Source organism: Mesoplodon bidens (genome assembly GCF_964165515.1).
Source record: "Mesoplodon bidens genome assembly, chromosome: 15".
Classification (NCBI taxonomy): Eukaryota; Metazoa; Chordata; class Mammalia; order Artiodactyla; family Ziphiidae; genus Mesoplodon; species Mesoplodon bidens.
Window position 1 is genome coordinate 70,399,645 of NC_138171.1, and position 22,656 is coordinate 70,422,300.

Consider the following 22,656-nt stretch of genomic DNA (forward strand, 5'->3'; position numbering starts at 1 on the left):
CGGCCTGCGGCAGGGATCCCGCCCGAGGGGCGCCCGCCGCAGTGGAGGCTCCGGGACGCGTACCGCCGAGGACGCGTACCGCCGAGGACGCGCTCCGAGCCACGCCGGCTGTTGCCCTCGCCGCCCGCTCCATTGGCCAGCCCCGCCCCCAACCAGGCCCGCTCCGCCCAGCCGGGCCGGAGCTTCCTTCCCGGCTTCCCCGGCGGCGGCGCCATCACCTCACTTCCTGTCGCCGGGTGCACGTGGGAGGAAGTGCCAGTGCCCGTAGCTCGCTGTTTCCTGTCTCTCTGGTTACGTCCGTCCGCGGGCCGGGCAGCCGCCTACAGCTGCGCCGCCGCTATGGGAGTCCCAGCTTTCTTTCGCTGGCTCAGCCGCAAGTACCCGTCCATCATTGTCAACTGCGTGGAAGAGAAGGTGAGGAGGCGCCCGGAGGCCGCCACGCCAGCGCCCGGAGCCCTGGCGCGTCCAGGCCGCGGTCCTTGGGGCCCGCCGCCCGCCCGGGGGGCGTCGTGCGGGGGCCCGCGCTGCGTTCGCCCCCGGCAGCCGCGGCCCGCCGGGCGCCGGGCGCGGGCGCTCGGACTCGGGCTCCGGGGCTGGCTTGGGCGGGTCGAGGGCCGAGCGGCGGAGCTCGCGGAGGGATGCTCCTCCCCGGCCCGCAGATTCCCCGGCGGAAGGCCCCGCCCACGGCTTTGTTTCTTCCCTGCTCGCATGGTTTGGGTTTCGGAAGCGGCTCCCCGTCCGTCGGGCAGCGCGCGGCTGGTCAGCTGAGTTAGCTGGTTAGGGATGCGCGGGTACCCCTGCCAGCCTCTGACCACTTTGTGAAGTAATGCTGGGGAGGCGGGGGGGAGGCAGCTTTTTGTCGTTTCCTGTCCCAGCCTGAAAGGTTTTCTGCTAGGGGAGAGGCCATTTGTTGCTGTTGTCAGGTCCTACGGAGAGAGCAGCACCTCGGAAATGTCTAGGATAGGACAGAAGTCCCTTAAGTGCCCCCTTGTCTAGGTGCCCGACTGCTGGGCAGCATGCCTTTGACATTTTCAGAATTCCTGGATGCACTTGGACAATACACTTTTTGCTGTTGGTTTGTTAGTTTACGTAGACTGTTGGCCGTTCTTGAGTTTTGTATTTGTTGTTTCCTTGTTTCCGTCCCAGTTCGATTTTGTACTCTTAATGAGAATTTCCGGATCGGGAAGTTCAGGGACACGTTATGCTCCCCACCCCTTCGTTTTTGAAGGAAGTGCCCAGTCGACACTGGGAACTTTTTGCTTAGGCTAGTGAGATTTGTTTGTTCGTTTGTTTGTTTTTTGGACAGGTAGATGGATCTCCAGGGTTCATTCGATGTGAGATTTTGATTTTGCTTAGGTTCTCTATCCTAGGAGGAACCGAAACTCTTGTTCTGATGAATTTCCAGTACTCCCTGTGTTTTTCTCAAAGAGAAGCTGTTAAACTGAATGCTCATGTCCTTTGCTTTTAAAACGCTAATCAAACTTTATTAAGTTTACTTACATCTTATCCCATTTCTACTCTCTAGTGATAACTGCTTTAAACTATTTTTGGTTCTATCTCTAAATGTCCTGCTTACGTCTGATTTATTGATTTTGGGTGTATCTGTTGAATTCTAGCTATGATAGAAGAGGCTGTAGTCACTTATACAGCGCCCTTCCCCACACGGCCCCCATCCTCCTAATCATTTTTATTTCTTCTATTGGTAAACTTGATAAATTTAAGTAATATTCCTTTATTGTTTTATTCCATCTCCTCTACAAAGTATCCCGTGATTCTTCACATTCTGAGGTTAGGTATTAGCTTTTCTACTGCTGTTTCCTTACTCTTCATCCCAAGCTTCTCAGCTGTGCTCTTGCTTCGTTGGCATCCAGAATTAAATTGTCAGGGCTTTGGCTATACAGGTTTGTTTCAAAACATGAAAAATCAAATAGTATTGGTGATTATTGTCGCTGTGTAGATTCAGGTTATGTACTGTGACTCTGTTTCTTCTCTTGTGCTACTTCTGTCTTTTTCTGTGTGTTGCCTGTTTTCCATTATACATTGTTCCCCATCTAGACTCTCCTTCATCAGTTCTTCTGTCGAGTCCTCTTTCTAGCTGGAGACTGCTTGAAGTCTTTATTTCTGTTGATGTCACACCTGCTTATTTAGACTTGCTGGAAAGCCGCTTCCTGAGATTTTAAAAAATTTCTTCAGTTGGAGGTTCTGTTTTCTAATCATTATCTCTCTTGGCTTAAAGCCTTCCTTGGTTTTTGTTCTTACTTGAGTTCTTAAGAAGTGGCGTGTGGTTTGTGAGTTTTCTAAGTCCATTCTACCCTTGTATACATGAATAATCATTAGCTAGGCAGAGTTGGAAAATTACTTTCCCTCAAAACTTTGAAGGCATTGTTCTTTTGACTTCTGTCATCCAGAATTGTTGATGAGAAGTTGAATGTTAATGTGATTTATTTATTTAGCTAACACTCATGTAGTGTTTAACATGTACTAGGCACTTCACAGATGAATTTATTAAATCCTCGTAACAACCTCCTCCCCCCGCCTTCTCCTTCTTCTTATTACAAATGAGAAAAGTGAAGCACACAGGGGTTAAGTAAGGTACTCAAGGTCTTGTGGCTAATACATGTCAGAGCCAGTGTCAAAACCAGGAAGTTCATGCTCTTGTTTTCTCTGTTCTTTTGCTTTCATTGTTTTGTAGTTGATCTGTTTTTCTTTCTGAATTTTTAAAAGATCTTTACCCTTGGTGATAGAAGCGTTTGTAATTATGTACTTAGGTACAGATTTTTAAAAAAAAATTTCAATTCATTTTGGTCAGTGCTTGGCTGACTCTGAGTCTGGAGGCTTGTGTTCTTTAGTTCTAGGGAATGCTCTTTGATTTTTTTCTTGTTTTCCTTTTACTCTGCCTTCTCTGAACTCTGAATACTGGTCCTCCTAGATTGATTTATTTTTCTTTTCTCTGTTCTCTCCTCCCTCCTCCACCGAGGTATAATTGACCTACAACAAACTGCACATATTTAAAGTGTACAATTTAATACATTTTGACATCTGTGTATGTTCATGAACCCATCACCACAATCAAGATAATGAACATCATCTCTGAAACATTCCTTCTGCCCGTTTGTTGTTCCTCCCCATAACCCCTCCCCACTGCCCATCTTTAGTCAACCCACTGATTTATTTCTGACTCTATAGATAAGTTTTCATATCCTACAATTTTATATAAATGAAATTATACAATATGTACTCTTTTTTTTTTAACCTGACTTGGTTACTTTCATTCAGAATAATTATTTTGAAAGCCATCCATGTTGGTACTTGTATCAGTAGTTTATTTCTTATTATTTTTGATTAGTATTCAGTGTTGTGCATATATCACGTTTATTCATTGACCTGATTGGTGAACGTTTGGATTGTTTCCAGTATTCGGCTATTAAAAAAAGTCTGTGAACATTGGTATACAAATCTTTGTGTGATTGCATGCTTTCATTTCTGTAGAGAAAATACCTAGGATTGAATTGGTTGCATTGTATGGTAGCTGTTTGATTATTTAAAAAGAAAAACTTGCCAGACTGTTTTCCGAAGAGGTTGTACCGTTTCATTGCCACCAGCGGTGTATGAGAGGTCTGCTTGTTCCACTTCCTTGTCAACACTTAGTATGGTTAGTTTTTCTAGTTTTAGCCATTCTAGTATAGTGTTATCTCAGTGTGGTTTTAATTTGCATTTCCCTGATGAGAAATGATGTTGAGCATCTCTTTGGGTGCTTATTTGCTTTCCATGTCTTCTTCTTGAATGAGGTGTCTATTCGTACCTTTGCCCATTTTTAAGTTTGTTTGTCTTACTGAATTGTAGAGTTTCTTACATATTGATTTTTTTTTGCAAGTATTTTCCCTTAATCTGTGGCTTGTCTTTTTACTTAGTGCAAAGAAGAGCAAAAGTTTTTAATTTTAGTGGTCTGCTTTCTTTCTTTTTCCTTTTTCTTTTTCCAGGAATACAAAAAGTATTCCTGCTTTTTGTGTTATATTTAAGAAATCTTTGCCAAGGTCACCAAGATTTTTTCGTGTGTTTTCTTAGAGATGTCTTATTATGCTTTTAGTTCATACTGTGCTTTCTGTTTTTTAGGGGTTTTTTTCATGGTGAATTACATTGATTTTTAAATGTTAAACACACCTTGCATTTCAGGTGGATAAATCCCACCTGGTCATGGTGTATTATTTTTATATACTGTTGGAGTCAGTCTGCTAACATTTTTTTGAGAATTTTTACATTTATGTTCAAAAAGGATGTTTGTCTATAGTGTTCTTATAATGTTTTGTCCAGTTTTAGTATCAGAGTAATCTCGGCCTCATATTGAGTTGCGAGGTACATACCCTCTTTAGTTTTCTGGAAGCATCTGTGTAGGATTGGTATTATTTCTTCCTTCAGTATTTGGTAGAATTCATCGTTGAAGCCATCTGGACCTGAAGTTTTTTGGGAAGGTTTAAGCTAAAAATATAATTTTTTTAGTAGACATAGGGGTATTCAGATTATCTATTTTTTAATGAGCCTTTGTAGTTTGTATCTTACACAGATTTTGTTCGTCGAAGTTGTCCAATTTGTTGCTACAAGATTGTTCATAGTATTCCTTATTATCTTTTTAATATCAATAGAAAATGAAGTGGTGTCACTTCTCTCATTCCTGATACTGTTTTGTCCTTTCTCTTTTATTCCGTTGTCAGTCTGGCTAGACTGATCTCAGAGAACTAGCTTTTGGTTTCATTGATTTTTCTATATTATTTTTCCTGTTTTCTACTTCATCAACTTCTGTTCTTATTTTTATTGTTTATTTCTTATGCTCATTTTGAGTTTAGCTTGTGTGTCTTGTCCTCTTAAGGTAGAAGCTGAGGTCATTGTATTGATGCTGCTTCTTTGAGTTGCTTCTGTTGAGTGCCATAAGCTGCCTGCTAGGTGCTGTTCCAGTGGCACACCACAAACATTGACATGTTGTCTTTTCATTTCCATTCAGTAAAAAATACTTTCTCATATCCCCTTGACTTCTATGGCCCATTGGTTATTCAGAAGAGTGTTCCTTAATTTTCAAATATTTGGGGGATTTTCCAGGCATTCTTTTTTTGTTATTGACTTCTAATTTAGTTCCCTTGTCAGAGAACATAACTTTCCATCATTTGAATTACGTATTTTATTTTATTTTATTTTTTTTTTTTTTTTTTTTTTTTTTTTTTTTTTAGCATTATTATTATTATTATTATTTTTTTTTTTTGAGTGCAGTATTCTTTTTTTTTTTTTTTTTTTTTTTTTTTTTTTAATTTTTTAATTAGTTTCTGCTTTATAACAAAGTGAATCAGTCATACATATACATCTGTTCCCACATCCCTTCCCTCATGCATCTCCCTCCCTCCCACCCTCCCCATCCCACCCCTCCAGGCGGTCACAAAGCACCGAGCTGATCTCCCTGTGCTCTGCGGCTGCTTCCCACTATCTATCTACCTTACGTTTGGTAGTGTATATATGTCCATGCCTCTCTCTCGCTTTGTCACAGCTTACCCTTCCCCCTCCCCATATCCTCAAGTCCATTCTCAAGTAGGTCTGTGTCTTTATTCCCGTTTTACCCCTAGGTCCTTCATGACTTTTTTTTTTTTTTTAAATTCCGTATATATGTGTTAGCATACGGTATTTGTCTTTCTCTTTCTGACTAACTTCACTCTGTATGACAGACTCTAGGTCTATCCACCTCATTACAAATAGCTCAGTTTCGTTTCTTTTTATGGCTGAGTAATATTCCATTGTATATATGTGCCACATCTTCTTTATCCATTCATCCGATGATGGACACTTAGGTTGTTTCCAGCTCCGGGCTATTGTGAATAGAGCTGCAATGAACATTTTGGTACATGTCTCTTTTGGAATTATGGTTTTCTCAGGGTATATGCCTAGCAGTGGGATTGCTGGGTCATATGGTAGTTCTATTTTTAGTTTTTTAAGGAACCTCCATACTGTTCTCCATAGTGGCTGTACCAATTCACATTCCCACCAGCAGTGCAAGAGTGTTCCCTTTTTTCCACACCCTCTCCAGCATTTATTGTTTCTAGATTTCTTGATGATGGCCATTCTGACTGGTGTGAGATGATATCTCATTGTAGTTTTGATTTGCATTTCTCTAATGATTAATGATGTTGAGCATTCTTTCATGTGTTTGTTGGCAGTCTGTATATCTTCTTTGGAGAAATGCCTATTTAAGTCTTCTGCCCATTTTTGGATTGGGTTGTTTGTTTTTTTGCTATTGAGCTGCATGAGCTGTTTATAAATTTTGGAGATTAATCCTTTGTCAGTTGCTTCATTTGCAAATATTTTCTCCCATTCTGAGGGTTGTCTTTTGGTCTTGTTTATGGTTTCCTTTGCTGTGCAAAAGCTTTGAAGTTTCATTAGGTCCCATTTGTTTATCTTTGTTTTTATTTCCATTTCTCTAGGAGGTGGGTCCAAAAGGATCTTGCTGTGATTTATGTCATAGAGTGTTCTACCTATGTTTTCCTCTAAGAGTTTGATAGTTTCTGGCCTTACATTTAAGTCTTTAATCCATTTTGAGCTTATTTTTGTGTATGGTGTTAGGGAATGATCTAATCTCAAACTTTTACATGTCCCTGTCCAGTTTTCCCAGCACCACTTATTGAAGAGGCTGTCCTTTCTCCACTGTACATTCCTGCCTCCTTTATCAAAGATAAGTTGGCCATATGTGCGTGGGTTTATCTCTGAGCTTTCTATTCTGATCCACTGATCTATCTTTCTGTTTTTATGCCAGTACCACACTGTCTTGATTACTGTAGCTTTGTAGTATAGTCTGAAGTCAGGGAGCCTGATTCCTCCAGCTCCGTTTTTCGTTCTCAAGATTGCTTTGGCTATTCGGGGTCTTTTGTTTTTCCAAACAAATTTTGCAATTTTTTGTTCTAGTTCTGTGAAAAATGCCAGTGGTAGTTTGATAGGGATTGCATTGAATCTGTAGATTGCTTTGGGTAGTAGAGTCATTTTCACAATATTGATTCTTCCAATCCAGGAGCATGGTATATCTCTCCATCTATTTGTATCCTCTTTAATTTCTTTCATCAGTGTCTTATAATTTTCTGCATACAGGTCTTTTGTCTCCTTAGGTAGGTTTATTCCTAGATATTTTATTCTTTTTGTTGCAATGGTAAATGGGAGTGTTTTCTTGATTTCATTTTCAGATTTTTCATCATTAGTGTACAGGAATGCCAGAGATTTCTGTACATTAATTTTGTATCCTGCTACTTTACCAAATTCATTGATTAGTTCTAGTAGTTTTTCGGTAGCATCTTTAGGATTCTCTATGTATAGTATCATGTCATCTGCAAACAGTGACAGCTTTACTTCTTCTTTTCCAATTTGGATTCCTTTTATTTCCTTTTCTTCTCTGATTGCTGTGGCTAAAACTTCCAAAACTATGTTGAATAAGAGTGGTGAGAGTGGGCAGCCTTGTCTTGTTCCTGATCTTAGTGGAAATGATTTCAGTTTTTCACCATTGAGAACAATGTTGGCTGTGGGTTTGTCATATATGGCCTTTATGATGTTGAGGAAAGTTCCCTCTATGCCTACTTTCTGCAGGGTTTTTATCATAAATGGGTGTTGAATTTTGTCGAAAGCTTTCTCTGCATCTATTGAGATGATCATATGGTTTTTCTCCTTCAACTTGTTAATATGGTGTATCACATTGATTGATTTGCGTATATTGAAGAATCCTTGCATTCCTGGAATAAACCCCACTTGATCATGGTGTATGATCCTTTTAATGTGCTGTTGGATTCTGTTTGCTAGTATTTTGTTGAGGATTTTTGCATCTATGTTCATCAGTGATATTGGCCTGTAGTTTTCTTTCTTTGTGACATCCTTGCCTGGTTTTGGTATCAAGGTGATGGTGGCCTCGTAGAATGAGTTTGGGAGTGTTCCTTCCTCTGATATTGTTTGGAAGAGTTTGAGAAGGATGGGTGTTAGCTCTTCTCTAAATGTTTGATAGAATTCGCCTGTGAAGCCATCTGGTCCTGGGCTTTTGTTTGATGGAAGATTTTTAATCACAGTTTCAATTTCAGTGCTTGTGATTGGTCTATTCATATTTTCTATTTCTTCCTGAGTCAGTCTTGGCAGGTTGTGCATTTCTAAGAATTTGTCCATCTCTTCCAGGTTGTCCATTTTATGGGCATAGAGTTGCTTGTAGTAATCTCTCATGATCTTTTGTATTTCTGCAGTGTCAGTTGTTACTTCTCCTTTTTCATTTCTAATTCTATTGATTTGAGTCTTCTCCCTTCTTTTCTTGATGAGTCTGGCTAATGGTTTATCAATTTTGTTTATCTTCTCAAAGAACCAGCTTTTAGTTTTATTGATCTTTGCTATCGTTTCCTTCATTTCTTTTTCATTTATTTCTGATCTGATTTTTATGATTTCTTTCCTTCTGCTAACTTTGGGGTGTTTTTGTTCTTCTTTCTCTAATTGCTTTAGGTGCAAGGTTAGGTTGTTTATTCGAGATATTTCCTGTTTCTTAAGGTGGGATTGTATTGCTATAAACTTCCCTCTTAGAACTGCTTTTGCTGCATCCCATAGGTTTTGGGTCGTCGTGTCTCCATTGTCATTTGTTTCTAGGTATTTTTTAATTTCCTCTTTGATTTCTTCAGTGATCACTTCGTTATTAAGTAGTGTATTGTTTAGCCTCCATGTGTTTGTATTTTTTACAGCTCTTTTCCTGTAATTGATATCTAGTCTCATAGCATTGTGGTCAGAAAAGACACTTGATACAATTTCAATTTTTTTAAATTTACCAAGGCTTGATTTGTGACCCAAGATATGATCTATCCTGGAGAATGTTCCATGAGCACTTGAGAAAAATGTGTATTCTGTTGTTTTTGGATGGAATGTCCTATAAATATCAACTAAGTCCATCTTGTTTAATGTATCATTTAAAGCTTGTGTTTCCTTATTTATTTTCATTTTGGAAGATCTGTCCATTGGTGAAAGTGGGGTGTTAAAGTCCCCTACTATGATTGTGTTACTGTCGATTTCTCCTTTTATGGCTGTTAGTATTTGCCTTATGTATTGAGGTGCTCCTATGTTTGGTGCATAAATATTTACAATTGTTATATCTTCTTCTTGGATCGATCCCTTGATCATTATGTAGTGTCCTTCTTTGTCTCTTCTAGTAGTCTTTATTTTAAAGTCTATTTTGTCTGATATGAGAATTGCTACTCCAGCTTTCTTTTGGTTTCCATTTGCATGGAATATCTTTTTCCATCCCCTTACTTTCAATCTGTATGTGTCTCTAGGTCTGAAGTGGGTCTCTTGTAGACAGCATATATATGGGTCTTGTTTTTGTATCCATTCAGCCAATCTGTGTCTTTTGGTGGGAGCATTTAGTCCATTTACATTTAAGGTAATTATCGATATGTATGTTCCTATTCCCATTTTCTTAATTGTTTTGGGTTCGTTATTGTAGGTATATTCCTTCTGTTGTGTTTCTTGCCTAGAGAAGTTCCTTTAGCATTTGTTGTAAAGCTGGTTTGGTGGTGCTGAACTCTCTCAGCTTTTGCTTGTCTGTAAACGTTTTAATTTCTCCATCAAATCTGAATGAGATCCTTGCTGGGTAGAGTAATCTTGGTTGCAGGTTTTTCTCCTTCATCACTTTAATTATGTCCTGCCACTCCCTTCTGGCTTGTAGAGTTTCTGCTGATAGATCAGCTGTTATCCTGATGGGGATTCCCTTGTGTGTTATTTGTTGTTTTTGCCTTGCTGCTTTTAATATGATTTCTTTGTGTTTAATTTTTGACAGTTTGATTAATATGTGTCTTGGCGTATTTCTCCTTGGATTTATTCTGTATGGGACTCTCTGTGCTTCCTGGACTTGATTAACTATTTCCTTTCCCATATTAGGGAAGTTTTCAACTATAATCTCTTCAAATATTTTCTCAGTCCCTTTCTTTTTCTCTTCTTCTTCTGGAACCCCTATAATTCGAATGTTGCTGCGTTTAATGTTGTCCCAGAGGTCTCTGAGACTGTCCTCTGTTCTTTTCATTCTTTTTTCTTTATTTTGCTCTGCAGCAGTTATTTCCACTATTTTATCTTCCACCTCACTTATCCGTTCTTCTGCCTCAGTTATTCTGCTATTGATCCCATCTAGAGTATTTTTTATTTCATGTATTGTGTTTTTAATCGATGCTTGATTCATCTTTAGTTCTTCTAGGTCCTTGTTAACTGTTTCTTGCATTTTGTCTATTCTATTTCCAAGATTTTGGATCTGGGAAATAGAATCTTGGATCATCTTTACCATCATTATTCTGAATTCTTTTTCAGGTAGACTGCCTATTACGTCTTCATTTGTTAGGTCTGGTGAGTTTTTATCTTGTTCCTTCTCCTGCTGTGTGTTTTTCTGTCTTCTCATTTTGCTTATGTTACTGTGTTTGGGGTCTCCTTTTTGCAGGCTGCAGGTTCGTAGTTCCCGTTGTTTTTGGTGTCTGTCCCCAGTGGCTAAGGTTGGTTTAGTGGGTTGTGTAGGCTTCCTGGTGGAAGGTACTAGTGCCTGTGTTCTGGTGAATGAGGCTGGATCTTGTCTTTCTGGTGGGCAGGTCCACGTCTGGTGGTGTGTTTTGGGGTGTCTGCGGACTTTTTATGATTTTAGGCCACCTCTCTGCTAATGGGTGGCGTTGTGTTTCTGTCTTGCTAGTTGTTTGGCATAGGGTGTCCAGCACTGTAGCTTGCTGGTCGTTGAGTGAAGCTGGGTGCTGGTGTTGAGATGGAGATCTCTGGAAGATTTTCGCCGTTTGATATTATGTGGAGCTGGGAGGTCTCTTGTGGACCAGTGTCCTGAAGTTGGCTCTCCCACCTCAGAGGCACAGCACTGACTCCTGGCTCCTCAATTTCGGATGATTTGTTGTCTATTCATGTATTCCACAGATGCAGGGTACATCAAGTTGATTGTGGAGCTTTAATCCGCTGCTTCTGAGGCTGCTGGGACAGGTTTCCCTTTCTCTTCTTTGTTCTCACAGCGCCTGGGTCTCAGCTTTGGATTTGGTCCCGCCTCTGCGTGTAGGTCGCCGGAGGGCGTCTGTTCTTCGCTCAGACAGGACAGGGTTAAAGGAGCAGCCTCTTCCGGGACTCTGGCTCACTCAGGCCGGGCGGGAGGGAGGGGCACGGAGTGCGGGACGAGCCTGCAGTGGCAGAGTTCGGCGTGACGTTGCACCAGCCCGAGGCGCGCCGTGCGTTCTCCCAGGGAAGCCGCCCCTGGATCCCGGGACCCCGGCAGTGGTGGGCTGCACAGGCTCCCGGAAGGGCGGTGTGGACAGTGACCTGCGCTCGCACACAGGCTTCTTGGCGGCGGCAGCAGCAGCCCCAGCGTCCCACGCCCGTCACTGGGCTCCGCGCTTTCAGTCGTGACTCGCGCCCGTCTGTGGAGCCCCTTTAAGCAGCGCTCTTAATCCCCTCTCCTCGCGCACCAGGAAACCAAGAGGGAAGAAAAAGTCTCTTGCCTCTTCGGCAGCTCCAGAGTTTTCCCGGACTCCCTGCCGGCTAGCTGTGGCACATTATCCCCCTTCAGGCTGAGTTCTCGCCGCCAGCCCCAGTCCTTTCCCTGCGCTCTGACCGAAGCCCGAGCCTCAGCTTCCAGCGCCGCCCGCCCTGGCGGGCGAGCAGACAAGCCTCTCGGGCGGGTGAGTGCCGCTCGGCACCGATCCTCTGTGCGGGAATCTCTCCGCTTTGACCCTACCCAGGTATGTGGGGAGTTTCTTGCCTTTTGGGAGGTCTGGGGTCTTCTGCCAGCATTCAGTAGGTGTTCTGTAGGAGTTGTTCCACGTGTAGCTGTATTTCTGGTGTATCCGTGGGGAGGAAGGTGATCTCCGCGTCTTACTCTTCCGCCATCTTACCCGGAAGTCGAATTACGTATTTTAAAGCTTAACTGATTTGTTTTATGACCCAGAATATGGTCTTGGTAAATGTTTCATTTTGACTTGAAAAAGACACAAGTTCTGCTGTTGTTGGGTAGAGTGTTCTGTAAACGTTATCATGCTGGTTGATAGGATATGGAAAACTTGAACAGTACATTGATTTTCTGTCTCCTGTTCTATCAGTACTTAATAGGGGTTTGGAAATCTTCTATAAGATTTTTGGATTTGTCTGTTTCTTCTTTCAGTTCGGTTGGTTTTTGCTCCTTGCATTTTAAAACTCTTTTATTAGTGCATAAATGCTTAAGATTGTTAGGTCATCTTGATGAATGTGTTTCTTTTTTTGTGTGTGAAGATTTGATACTTTTCTTTTTTAAAAAATTTATTTATTTTTGGCTGCTTTGGGTCTTCGTTGCTGCACACGGGCTTTCTTCAGTTGCAGCGAGTGGGGGCTACTCTTCATTGCGGCGTGCAGGCTTCTCATCGTGGTGGCTTCTCTTGATGTGGAGCGCGGGCTCTAGGCGCATGGGCTTCAGTAGTTGTGGCATGCGGGCTGAACAGCTGTGGCATGCAGGCTCAGTAGTTGTGGCTCGTGGGCTTAGTTGCTCTGCAGCATGTGGGATCCTCCCAGACGAGAGGTCGAACCCGTGTCCCCTGCATTGGCAGGTGGATTCCTAACCATTGCGCCACCAGGGAAGTACCTGAATGTGCTCCTTTATCATTATAAAATGACCTTTATCCTTGGTAATATTCTTTGCTCTGAAATCTGTTTTGTCCAATATTAATATAACCAGATCTTTTGACTAGTGTTAACATGGTCTATCCCCACCCCCGCTACTTTCTATCTTATGAATTTTTCTATTCTAGGAGCTAATATAAGTGGAATTATATAATATTTGTCATTTTGTGTCTGGTTTATTTCACTTTTTTATTTCGCATAGTGTTTTCAAGATTCATCCATGTTTAGCATGTATCAATTTCTTTCTCTTTTTTTTCGGATTTTGGAAACCTTTTAATTGAAGTACATATACACAAATACATATATGCATGTATAGTCACTTAAATGTTTAAACTCTTCATATATTGAAGTTATATAACTATGTGTATAGCTTGTTAATTTTCACAAAATAAAAATGTACGACTTGCATCCAGATTATGAAACAGAACATTATCGTAGTATTCGTACCCCAGAAGTTCCCCTTTGCTCCCTTCTAGACAGTGGCCACCCCACAATCCTGTCTTCTAATAGCAAAGAGTAGTTTTGGTTATATTGTTAAAAATGGTACCGTAACCTCTACTTTCTCTTGTATCTGTGTTTATGAGATTTCATGTTTCTTTGATTTATCTAAATTTGTTTCGTTACTATGTAGTATTTCACTGTGGAACCCATTGTATGAAAATGCAATGAATTTTATTGGAAAACAGTTTGGGAGCATCTGTAAAACCTGAAGATACATATATTCTATAACTGTTAATTTTTAAGTCTGTATAATGTTATCCCGACACGACTTATTTTTACCTTTTGACTATTATGAATAATGCTGCTGTGAACATTGGTGCACAGATATTTGTACAATAGATCAGTACTTTGGGTATATACCTATGAGTGGTCCCTGCTTTTGATTCTTTTGGGTATATATACCTATGAGTGGAATTGCTGGGTCTTATGGTGATTCCATGTTTACCTTTTTGAGGAATTGCCAAACTGTTTTCCCAATCTCTGCCTTGTAAATCGGGCATTTAGAACACTTACATTTAATGTGATTGTTGATATGGTTAGATTTAAATTTGTAATCTTACTATCTGTTTGCTGTCTGTCTCATCTGTGCTTTGTTTCCATTTTACAATTGTTCTGCTTTTTTTTTTTTTTTTTTGTGGCACATGGGCCTCTCACCGTTGTGGCCTCTCCCGTTGCGGAGCACAGGCTCCAGACACGCAGGCTCAGCGGCCATGGCCCACGGGCCCAGCCGCTCCGCGGCATGTGGGATCCTCCCGGACCGGGGCACGAACCCGCGTCCCCCGCATCGGCAGGCGGACTCCCAACCACTGCGCCACCAGGGAAGCCCTGTTCTGCTTTTTTATGATTCCATTTTATTTCTTTTTGGCTTTTTAACTACTCTTAATTCATTCAACCATCAGTTTCTGTACTTTGTGTCCTTGGCTTATACAGTCCTCCACTCATTAGCTTTCTGGTCTTGGGAAAATGACTTAAACTCTCCTAAATGGTGAAGAACTGGAGTTTCTTGCATTTCACCACCCTGTTCCTACAGTCTCTATGCTCTGGTCATCTCTGTATGAGAGCTGAAATAGGGCAGAATGTTGCCTTGTTTAACATCAGTTGAGAATGTGTGTGTCGGTGGACTCAAATTTTTCACCCTTGTGTCTGTGAATGACCTTGAGAGTGCAAAAATATTGATTTGGGGGGATTACAAAAAATTTTAGTGAACGGGTGAATTAGCAAATATGGAATTTGTGAATAAAGAAGATCAGCTGTATATGTGCCACATAAGGTGGTTGTGTGGATTAAGTCAGTTAATCCAAGTTAAATGCATGAAACAGTGCCTTGCACTGATATTTCAGAATTTTATTTGGTAAGTTAATTTTTGGTAGTTTATATGTCCAAGTAAAAGTGGGGATATTTTCGTGTCTAACTCTTGGTAACATTGCGTAGTATAGAACTGTGCTGTTTGCATGTAGTGAAATCTAGGTTTCCCACCTTGCTTTTTTTCTTTCTTGGTCCGACTTGCCAGAGGTTTGTCAATTTTGTTGATCTTCTTTGGTTTCATGGATTTAAAAAAATTGTTCTTTTTATTCTCTGTCATTAAATTTTTCTCTGATGCTTGTTTTCTTCTTTCTGCTTGCTTTGGGTTTAGTTTGCTCTTCTAGTGTCTTAAAGTGGAAGGTTAGGTTTTTTTTTTTTTTAAAAGCTTAAATGATATGTGAAAAGATTTATAGGTATATAGGGCTCTTAATTTCATAAAATAATAATAATAATTCAAGTCATATCAATACATGTTAAAAAGAAGCTTCTAATTTTCCAAATATTTTGATACAGAAAATTCTAAACAAATATTTTATAGACCTTTTGTGAGAAGAATATAAGGATAGTTACAAGAAACATGCTGTTCAAGTGATCTTGTTCAGTTCACTTGGCCTTCTTCAAATCAGTTATAACCAGCATGATTCCAATGAAGGTTAGGTTGTTGATTTGAGATCTTTTTTTTTTTTTTTAAATTATTTTTGCGCCTTTTTAGATATCAGATTTTATTTTTTTTAAAATTTTTATTTATTTATTTATTTTTGGCTGTGTTGGGTCTTCGTTTCTGTGCAAGGGCTTTCTCTAGTTGCGGCAAGCAGGGTCCACTCTTCGTCGCGGTGCGCAGGCCTCTCACTGTCGCGGCCTTTCTTCTTGGGACCACAGGCTCCAGACGCACAGGCTCAGTAGTTGTGGCTCATGGGCCTAGTTGCTCCACGGCATGTGGGATCTTCCCAGACCAGGGCTCGAACCCGTGTCCCCTGCATTGGCAGGCAGGTTCTCAACCACTGCGCCACCAGGGAAGCCGAGATCTTTCTTATTATAGACACTTACAGCTATAAATTTCCCTCTGAACACTGCTTTTGGGCTCTACACTGTAAGTTTTCATATGTTGTGTCTTCATTTTTATTCCTCTCAAATTATTTTCTGATTCACTTTTGATATCTTCTTCAATTTATTGGTTATTCATTAGTGTGTTGTTAAATTTCCACATGTTTATGAATTTGCTAACTTTTCTCCCATTATTGAGCTCATTACTTTGTTGTGGTTGAAGAACATACTTGGCATCACTTCTATGCTTTTATTGAGGTTTGTTTTATGGCCCAGCGATTGATCTTTCCCAAAGAATGTTCCATATGCAGTTGAGAATGTATATCCTGTTGAGTGGAGTGTTTCGTAAAAGTCTGTTAGGTCTGTTAGGTTGGTTTATAGTGTTGTTGCAGTTATCTGTTTCCTTGTTGATCTTTTGTCCAGTTCTGTCCATTATTGAAAGTAGAGTATTGAAGTCTCCAACTATTATTGTTCAATTGTCTGTTTCTTTCATTTTTGTCATTTATTAAAAGTTGCGTGTATTTTGATGCTGTTATTAGGTGCATGTGTTTCTAGTTGTTATGTCTTCTTGATGGATTGACCTTTTTATCATTATCAAATGTCATTATTTCCAGTAAGTCTTTTATAAAGTCTAGGTATTTTGTCTGATACTAGTACAGCCACTCCAGTTTTCTTGTGGTTGTTGTTTGAGTCTCTTTCCCCATCCATTTACTTTCACTCTGTATCTTTGAATCTCAAGTGTGTCTCCTGTAGACAGCGTATAATTGGATATTTTTTTAAATCCAGTCTGACAACTTTGGTCTTTTGATTGGATTGTTTAATCCATTCACATTTAATGTTATTGATATCACTGAATTTACATTTGCCCTTTTACTTTCTGTTTTCTATATATATTTTTAATGTAGCATTTAGATTTCATTAGTGATCTTTTTAAAAATATATCTTAAGGGCTTAGTATACACATCTTATCAGCTTTAGATTTTTTAAATTTTATTTTTGGCTGCGTCGGGTCTTTAGTTGCGGCATGCAGGATCTCTTGTTGCGGCGTGCGGGCTTCTCTCTAGTTGTGGCACATGGGCTCTGTAGTTTGCGGCACACGGGGCTCTCTAGTTGAGGCACAAGGGCTCAGTAGTCGTGGCACGCGGGCTTAGTTGCCCCGCAGCATGTGGGATCTTAGGTCCCCAGCCAGGGTTTGAACCCACGTCCCCTGCATTGCAGGATGGATTCTTTATCACTGGACCACCAGGGAAGTCCCCCCATTTTCCTTTTTTTATATGGCATTGTCATTATATGTATTATATCTATTAATGTTGCAAACCTAACAGTGCATTGCTATAATTATTACTTTACCATCTGTGGTTACTTCCATAGCACATTGCCATTTTGCTTCTACCCACCTCTTTTTGGGCTGTTACTAGGAAATATATTACATTTATGTTAAAGTGTATGTTGTAAGCCATAGTATTTTACAAAATATCATTTCGTCCAATTGTTTTTTTGCAATAGCAGTTAAGAAAAGAAAGGATTAAACAATGTATTATTATCTTTAGTGGGGTCACTTAACTTTCAGCCTGAAGAACTTCCTTTAGTATTTCTTGTAAGTCCGGTCAGCTAGCAACAAATGCAATTTTTGTTTATCTGGCAGAGTCTTTATTTCACCTTCATTTTTCTTTTTTTTTTTTTTTTTTTTGCGGTTCGTGGGCTTCTCACTGTTGTGGCCTCTCCCGTTGCAGAGCACAGGCTCCAGACGCGCAGGCTCAGCGGCCATGGCTCACGGGCCCAGCCGCTCCGCGGCATGTGGGATCTTCCCAGACCGGGGCATGAACCCGTGTCCCCTGCATCGGCAGGCGGACTCTCAACCACTGCGCCACCAAGGAAGCCATCACCTTCATTTTTGAACAGTGGCCTTCTTGGATATATGATTCTTGGTTAACATTTTTTTTCCTGTTTCGGCACTTTATACATGTTATCCCACTGCTTTCTGGTCTCCATTATTTCTTCTTTTTTTAAAAAATTTCCTGTGGAGATTTTATTGAAATCATATCAAATTTATAGATTACTTGAGGGAAGGCTGACAATTTTGCAATACAGTTTAAGGGGCTACTCTTTGTTGTGGTGCACAGGCTTCTTATTGTGATGGCTTCTCTTGTTGCAGAGCATGGGCTCTAGGTGCTTGGGCTTCAGTAGTTGCAGTGCGTGGGCTCGGTAGTTGTGGTGCACAGGCTCTAGAGCGCAGGCTCAGCAGATGTGGCACCGGGGCTTAGTTGCTCCGTAGTATGTGGGATCTTCCCAGACCAAGGCTTGAACACGTGTCCCCTGCATTGGCAGGCCGATTCTTAACTGCTGCACCACCAGGGAAGTCCCTGGCCTCCATTATTTCTGCTAGAAGCCAGCTGTTAAATTTATTGGGGTTCCCTTGTAAGTGACTCGTCATTTTTCTTATTGGTTCTTTGAAGGTTTTTTCCTTGTCTTATACCTTCATCATTTTAACTCTGATGTATCTGTCTGTTGGTCTCATTGTGCTTATCTTACTTGGAGTTGTTAGAGCTGCCTGCACGTGTAGGTTATTGTTTTTCAATACATTTGGGAACTTTTTTGTTGTTGTTTCCTTGAATGTTTTTCTGCTCCTTGCTCCCCTCTCCTTCCAGTACTCCAGTTGTATGTTCATGTATTTACTTGTGTCTCATATTTCTCTCAGGCACTGTTCGTTTTTCTTCATCCTTTTTCCTCTACTCCTCAGCTTGCATAATCTCTATTAATCTATCTAAGTTTAAGAATTCTTTTTTTTTTTTTTGCTGCACGCAGGCTTTCTCTAGTTGTGGTGAGTGGGGGCTACTCTTTGTTCCGGTGCACAGGCTTTTCGTTGCGGTGGCTTCTCTTGCCATGGAGCATGGGCTCTAGGTGCGAAGGCTTCAGTAGTTGCAGCACGCGGGCTCAGTGGTTGTGGCACGTGGGCTTAGTTGCTCCGCAGCATGTGGGATCTTCCCAGACCAGGGATCAAACCCGTGTCCCCTGCATCGGCAGGCGAATTCTTAACCATTCTGCCACCAGGGAAGTCCCAAGGATTCTTTTTGTATTTTGGGGGTTTTTTTTGGCTGTGTTGAGTCTTTGTTGCTGCACACGGGCTTTGTCTAGTTGTGGCGAGTGGGGGCTACTCTTCTCTGCTGTGTGCAGGCTTCTCACTGCAGTGGCTTCTCATGTTGTGGAGCATGGGCTCTAGGTGCGTGGGCTTCAGTAGTTGTGGCAGGGGCTCAGTAGTTGTGGCTCGCGGGCTCTAGAGTGTAGGCTTCAGTAGTTGTGGTGCATGGGCTTAGTTGCTCCGCAGCATGTGGGATCTTCCAGGACCAGGGTTCGAACCTGTGCCTCCTGCATTGGCAGGCATATCTTAAGCACCGCGCCACCTGGGAAGTCCCAAGACTTCTTTTTTTTGCCAGTTCAAATCTATTGTTGAGCCCCTGTAGTGAATTTTTGATCTCAGTTATTGTACTTTTCAACTCCAGAGTATCCATTTGTTTGTTTTTTATAATTCTTGTTTTTGTTACTATCTCTATTTGATAAAAGTTGCCATCATACCTTTCTTTAATCCTTTAACGATATGTCTCTTTAATTCTGTGACCATATTTATAATAGCTACTTTAAACTCTATTCTGTTAAATCTGACATCTGGACACTATCACAGGTAGTTTCTTTTGCCTGACTTTTTTTCCAGCATGTGGGTCATACTTCTCTGTTTTTCTGCATGCCTGGAATTTTTTTTTTTTTTTTTTTACTGCGAACAGGATATTTTAGGTGCTGGTACCCCCAAACCCTTCCCAGATATGTTATTGTTGTTCATGTAGCTACTGGCTGGCTTATTTTAACGAGGTGAGTTTCTTCCTCAACGTGTTGTTATGCCTCTGATACTGATCCTCAGGGAGGTGCAGTTTGGATGTGCCCACAGTCACCCTGCGATGACAGTGGCACACATAGGGCTGTCTCCTACTCTCACCCACTTAACTGCTGGTTGTGATCACCCAGCAGTTAAATTCCATGGATTTTTGTCCATTGCGCATTGTTTTCAACAGCGCTCAGGGAATAAATTCCTCTGCAGACTAATGCAGTGAAATTGTGGCACCTTCCAAGGATTTGTTTCTGAGATTAATGTTTGGTATCTGTTCTAACCCCAGGAGGGTTCCCCCCAGCTGTCTTATTCCCCAGTTCTCTCCTGCAGACCAGCTGCTCTGTGGTCTAGGCTGTATCTTCATTAGATCCTGATTCTCTACTCAGTTCTTTTCACCACACCTTATGCCGTTCTTGAGAATGAATGCCCTTGGGTGTAAACTTCTCTATGCTCTGTTGCAAATGAAGTCATTTCTGAATTTTCAAAGCTTTTCTTGACTAGACTGTTGTTTGCTTCTTGGACTGTTTCCAAAGGCTTTAAATATTTTGGTTTTTTAAAAGATTTTCTCTAGTTCAGCTGGGGAGCAAGTGGGCAGAAGTCCTCATGCAGTCATGCTGGTAGCCGAGCTCTCCAATATGATCTCTGTCTTGGAGAGTGAAGATCAGATTCACACATCTTGCGTATTATGTGTCCCCCATAGTTCTGGCTGTAGTCCTTGACACACATTATAGGTGTTCAGTAAGTTTATGCTGAATGTAGTGAAATTGCAATTAATCAGTCTCACATACTGCTTAAGATACGAGCTCTGAATTCAGATGACTGGGTTCAATCCTGGTCTCTAAACTTGGCAGAAGTGTGACTTTAGAAAGCCACTTACCCCCTCTGAGCATTTGTGTTCTCATCTGTAAGTGGGATACTCTGTACCTCACAGGGTTGTTTTGAGGAGAGAGGGAAACAATCCATGAGTAAAAGCCCTTAGAACAGTATCTATCCCATTTTAAGTGTTCCGTAAATGTTAGTGATAGTTAATAGTCCTTGTTGACTAACACTGTATAAAAATGGAGAGCTGGTATACATGCAACTTGAAAAAACACTAATCACTAAAAATACTAAGTTTTTTTGTTTGACAACTACATCAAAATTTATGGTCCGAATTTTTAACGCAAATACTGTAATTTAAATTTTTCAGTAGCCTTTTGACCCTTTCTCCCCAAAATGTCACCTGTGTTTTGCAGTTCTTTTCTGGAGTTCTGAGCTGCTTTAAGGGAAGTCTAAAACCAAGTTGTACAGTATGTTATCTACCGTCCAACAGTGGGAGCTCTCCTTACAGTGGAACCTCAGGCATGAGTCCTGATATTCCTAGTGCTGCTGTTAAATATTGTGCAGACTTACACAAAAATGTATTTAGTTAGGTATTACTGATAGTAGTGGTTTCCGCCTTACATTTGAAGAGCCAGAAAGCCATATAAGGTTGACTGGAACAGTAGGTTGGTGTGAAGTTCATTCTGGGGGTTTACTTCAAAACCTGTGGAGTGTATTTTTATACAGATTCACTGTTTGTGTACGTGTACCATCTTTACTTCTTCAGATACCTTCTTTACCTTGATTCCTTGGCATATTTGTGCACAACCAGGGTAATTTCTCAACTGCTTGTTCGGGATACATATATCCCTTCCTTTTTCCATGCAGTGGGCTTCCTGCAGGGCAGAACTGCCTTGACGGCCAGCCTTCGGGTGGGTGTGCGCCCTGCCCCTGCGGGGAGCTGCTGCTCAGCCAGGGTGCTGACTGCCCTTCCTCCGCAAGCACTCGTGCATTCTGGGAGTAACTGTCTCAAGTTGACTGGTCCCCATGGGGCCTGAGAGGGCCAGGGGAGAGGAGAGTGCAGGGCTTGACCCGCTGGGCTGTTCCTGCTGCTGCCGCGGGATCATCCAGATGCTGTCCTGTGAGCCCCCTCTGGGCTCAGAGCCCTCTTGTGTTCTCCCACTTCTGCATGTTTGAGGCTGTGTGTTCCATCTGATCAGATCTACTAGTTTTCCACATTTTGGGCATCCCCTGTGATTTATCAGTCACAGACGGATCTCCTTTTGGTTTTTCAGCATAGTTATGCAGTTGTGGTTATTTGTTTGTTTTTAGTCTTTTCTAAAAAAAAATTATTTATTTATTTGGTTGCGCTGGGTCTCGGTTGCAGCATGTGGGATCTTCGTTGCAGCATGTGGGATCTTCGTTGCTGCGTGCGGGATCTTTAGTTGCGGTAAACGGGCTCTTAGTTGCAGGATGCAGTTAGTTCCCTGACCAGGGATCGAACCCAGGCCCCCTGCATTGGGAGTGTGGAGTCTTAATCACTGGACCACCAGGGAAGTCCCTGTTTTTAGTCTTTTATGTGGTCTGGGGATAGAAAGGGAAGGCTGCAATGTGTGCTCAGTTTATCATCTGGAAAACCTGAAAGATAATGAAAAGCTATTTGAAATGAATTGGTTTTAGGGTTCAGAGTAGCTCTCCTTTTAGCTGCTCTTTGATTGATTAAGAATCTCTCTTGAACCTAGCAGGAGATAACTGGCATTGTATTTAATGGCAAGGCTCTTGAAGAGTGAGTTCCTTTGTTGAGTATCAGAACCTTCTCTTGAAGAAAGAAACTCTAAATCTATATAGTTAATGTGTTGAAGATATCCTCAGAACTCTGGAGAGAAAAATATGTTCCATTTTCTTATTGGGAATGCTTGGAGCTCTTTTCTCAAAATTAGGACCCACCTATACCTCCTTCCCCAGGCTATACTTTCTAGGTAGTGGAAGTGGAAATTCTCACTCAGCTGCACTCAGCATTCATTGAAGAGCTGCAATATAGCAAACCAGTGGTTTCTTCTTTTTGTAAAGTTTTATTAGAATGCAACCATACTCATTCATGTCCATCTTGTTTAGGGCTGCTTTTACTTTATAAAGGCAGATATGAGTCATTGCAACTGAGATCATTCGGTCAACAAGTCTAAAATACTTACCATCTGGCTTCTTGGAGAGCATAAAGAAAGTGGGTTTGGATTCTTCTGAGTGTGGTGTCTGCTTGGCTCAGGAGAAAGGAAAATGTGGACTTTGAATGTAGAGGTGAGGTGGAGAGGCACAGAGCCTCCTGCCTTCATAGAGCTTGTTTTTGTTTTGGACTCATCAGAGTATCTTCTTTGATAGACCTCCTAAATTGACCTCCTGCTTTCCTTCCCACTTATCCCATTCACTGCTTCTGATCAAGTCCCTCTTTCCTGGTTTACAGGATGTCTGCACTG

The 22,656-nt window shown here is 41.4% G+C and overlaps 1 protein-coding gene across 1 annotated transcript in view; it reads left to right on the forward strand.

The window, feature by feature from the left end:
- Window positions 1-237: 237 nt before the first annotated feature.
- Window positions 238-22,656, forward strand: part of XRN2 (5'-3' exoribonuclease 2) — an 85,542-nt gene continuing 63,123 nt past the window's right edge. The window contains exon 1 of the mRNA XM_081256666.1: window positions 238-414. Coding sequence (XP_081112792.1) covers window positions 340-414 — 75 coding nt within the window. The 5' untranslated portion in view covers window positions 238-339. The remainder of the gene's footprint in view (window positions 415-22,656) is intronic.